Source organism: Alligator sinensis, unplaced genomic scaffold, assembly GCF_000455745.1.
Source record: "Alligator sinensis unplaced genomic scaffold, ASM45574v1 scaffold129_1, whole genome shotgun sequence".
Lineage (NCBI taxonomy): Eukaryota > Metazoa > Chordata > Crocodylia > Alligatoridae > Alligator > Alligator sinensis.
Genome location: NW_005842303.1, coordinates 516675 through 520175, shown reverse-complemented (window position 1 = coordinate 520175; position 3501 = coordinate 516675). Strand labels below are relative to the sequence as shown.

General features: G+C 47.3%; 1 protein-coding gene across 7 annotated transcripts in view; it reads left to right on the top strand.

The window, feature by feature from the left end:
* TSHZ1 (teashirt zinc finger homeobox 1) overlaps positions 1-3501 on the top strand; it is a 68436-nt gene that overhangs the window by 1398 nt on the left and 63537 nt on the right. For 3 of the 7 annotated variants that reach the window (XM_006028298.3, XM_025209692.1, XM_025209693.1), the window contains exon 1: positions 10-3303. In XM_006028298.3, the coding sequence (XP_006028360.1) occupies positions 3264-3303 (40 nt within the window). In that variant the 5' untranslated portion in view covers positions 10-3263. Of the gene's footprint in view, positions 1-9; positions 3304-3501 lie in introns of those variants that run through there. The other 4 variants (XM_025209691.1, XM_014522109.2, XM_025209690.1 and 1 more) reach the window with 4 other exon arrangements.

The window sequence follows — 3501 nt, the reverse complement described above, 5'->3', positions numbered from 1 at the left end:
CTTTTTTTAGTTTTTTTTTTTTTTGGGGGGGGGGGTGGCTTTTTAATGTGCACGCTGCCTCCTAGGAAGGGATTAAAAAATGAATCTAAAAATGCAGCGGATTTCCCCCTCCACCCCACTCTTTAGTTTATAGAAGACGCAAGATGATCCCTTTTTAGGGGAAAAAAAAGCCCCAGGAAGAAAAGAACACCCCTCCACCCCCCCATAAATTATCAGATCAATAAGGTTAAGAGTAGTGAAGAGAAGTTGCAGCTAATCTTGTAATGTTGTTATTAGGAGCTGCCGGGGAGCCGCCGGCGGCGGGAGGCGCCGCCCCTTCCGTGCGAAACGTTCACTTCCTCGCAAGGTGGTACGAATCAACCCAGAGCCGCTAGCAACCGCTAGTGGATACCGCGCGCCGATTTGGGAGAGGAGAAAAAAACACCGCGATTTAGGAAAGGCTTGGCAAGCATCTCCGGGATCTCTGTGTGTCCGCGCGCTGTCTGCTCTTCCAGCTGGGAGATGCCCCGATGCGCACGACGTGTACTTTGCGCCCCTCTGGATTTGAGAGCTCTGCCTTGCACATGAATTCCCTTCCCCCTCTTTCTGTGACATTAAAAAATATTGCCTTCTGGCCAAAAATATCCCTCCCCCCAACCAATTCTGTCAGATCTTTGCTATAGGTTTTTTGGTTGTTTTCAATCAACCCTGCAATGTTAGAATTACTTTTGGGAGAGAGGGGGTTGTTGGTTGGCTGCAGCCGTGTTGGTCTCAGGACAGGCAGGCAAGGTTCTTTGGGCAGATGTGACCTCTTTTATTAGACCAACTAAACAGTCAGAAATTTTAGTTGCAAATTGGTCTTTGCAAGCTTTTGGGCACAAACCCTTTTAGGAGGAAGACCCTGCCAGTGGGTCAAAGGTCTGAAGTTAAGTGTCTTAAAAAATGCCCAGTCTCTGGTGCTTGCTCTTAGAAGAAGGTGGGAGGTTATTTAGGACAGATGTGGGGGAGGGAAAGACCTCGTGTGCAACTCTCCTCCAATTAACTGCCCCGTGTCCATATCTCATCTCTCATTTGCACAGTATTAATAATTAAAAATATCAAAAATCCCACCCCCCCTTTGCCCGAAAGGAAGCAAACTTGTAGCTTCAAGCGTTTCCTTTTAGGAACCCCGTGTTTGTTTGGTTTTTTTATTTGCTTTCCTGAGTTGAAAAGGCAAAGAGAAGGACCCTTCTATTCTTGCAGTCAGTAGTATGTGTACCCCCAAACATAAATTGTGCAAAATCTTTTAGCAGCCTCTCATATGCTGCAGCTCTCGCTCTGCAATCTGGTGGTATTTGCCAGGAAGGGTGAAGTGCACCTCTCCCACAACTCATCCTAAATCCAGGGCTGGTTATGTGCGTGCCAAGGTTAGCTCTCATCTCTTTGCTTTTTAAGTTTGCCAGAACTAGACCTCTGTTTAAGTTAAATCAGCACATGCGTCTTGCACAGTACTTTAGCGAGTGGATTACAATGACAAAACCCTCCATGTGTGCCTTACATGAGAAATCTTTTATGCGATGCTGTATTAAGACTTCTTCTTTTTTTGTCATATTGTTTAGCCCTGGAAAAAAAATGAAAACAAAGCAATTAAAAAGATTGACAGGTATGGGTTTGTGTGAGACCTATTTGTAATTGTCAGGGTGACGTTGGCAAGAGGAGGAGGAGTAAGAAACTGAAGCAGGAAAAGCAGCTCGATGTGTCTGTCTATCAGTTGAGACTGTCTGAAAGCTCTGGGATCTGAATGTGTGTTATATTTCAGTGAAAAGAGAAGAGAGGGAGAGTGGATCTCTTTCTCTCCCAGGAGTTTAAAGGGGGGGGGGGAAACAGTTCACGTTAATCTCTCCTACTCAGTGAATATCTTTGTTTTTTCCCCCCCTTTGCACACACTCTCTGGGGTTTTTCTTGGTTTTGGCTTTTTTTATTATTATTTTATTTTTCTATTGCAGATCAAGATCAGCCAAAAAAAATCCATGATAAAAATGTGTTTGCATTATATTTAGTATCAGAAGAAGCTGCGATTTGTGGAGGAAAAAAAAAAAGGGGGCAGCAAAGCAGAAAAGTAGTCCTCTCCGGTGGTGACACTGTTTGATCTGTGACTGTTTGGAAGGTGGAGGAGTGACTGACATTTCCCATCCGGTGTCTATGTATGTATGGGGGCTTTACTCCTTTTTTTTTATATTCTTTGCTTTCTTGCTCTTAGACTAAGTGCTGGGAGGAGAAGGAGAGTCTGGATCGACCTCGGTTTTTTTTGCACAATGAAAAAACTATTCTCAGCGCAATAATAATAATAATAATAACACCCAACAACAACACCACACAAATCCACGAGCTTGAAACAAGCCGGCGAGCCAGCGAGAGAGAGAGAAAGTTGCGCTTTGAGACTCTTTGATCTTGGAGAAAGGCTGAGAGAGGGGAGGGGGGGAGTGACTGAATTTACCGTCTCATCGCTGCTGCTTGCTCAGTTCTCCACCAAGACGAAGAAGAAGTGATTAAGGAAAGGAGGGGGAAAAAGGGAAAGAGAGAGAGAGAGAGAGGAAAAAAAAAAAGGACGAACGAAAGATAATGGATTTGGGCTGCAGATTGAACTGATCCCATCTTATTTATTTTGCACATCTCCACTTGCATCTTCCCTGCTGCTGCTGCTGCTGCTGCTCAGAGGACTGAAGAGCTTTGTCTTCTAAGGAACTTAAAAGAGAGAGAGAAAAAAGAGAGAGAGAGAGATCCAGGGAAGGAAAATTAACCTTGTAAATGAAAACATTTCCTAAGCAAGTTTTTGGAGTGGTGGCGGAAATTGGCACCCCTATCACCCGTCTGTGGCTGGCCTGATCCCACACCCCAGCACCCCCCCCTCCCTCCACACCCCACTCGCATCTCCAGGAGCCGACCTGGAGGGGGGGGGGCCGAGCCGCCGAGAAGAGAAGCCAAGCAAACTTTTTTTTTCTTCCTCCCCCCTCCTCCTCCTCCTCCTCCTCTCCCTCTCTCCCATTCCTCCCCACCCTCCCTCTCTCCTCCTAGGCGGCATTAGAAGTTGAATCCCATTTTCACTCTCCTTGCCCCCCCCTCCCCCTTCCCTCATCCTTCCTTTTTTTTTAATTTTGTATTTGTGTGTGTGTGTATGTGTGTGTGCGTGTGCGCGCGTGTGTTTGTTTCTGCATGAAAAGAGTGGGATTGGAAGAGGAGTCCTGTGCGGAAACTCTCCAGCGGCGACAGAGGAGGGCGGCGGAGGAGGAGGCGGCAGCACCAGCATGCCGAGGAGAAAGCAGCAAGCACCCCGGCGCTCTGCAGGTAACACCCTCCTCCTCCCCCCCACACAGTCCCTCTCGCGCACACTGCCTCGCTGCAGCAGCACAGGGGTGCAGCCGGGGCACGGGAGGGGAGGGGTTAAACCCAGCCACAAACCCCAGGCATGGATGGGAAGAGATCTCTGCAGATTTCAGACATCCCCGATTATTTTTTTATTATTACATTGGGGGGGGGGGAGAG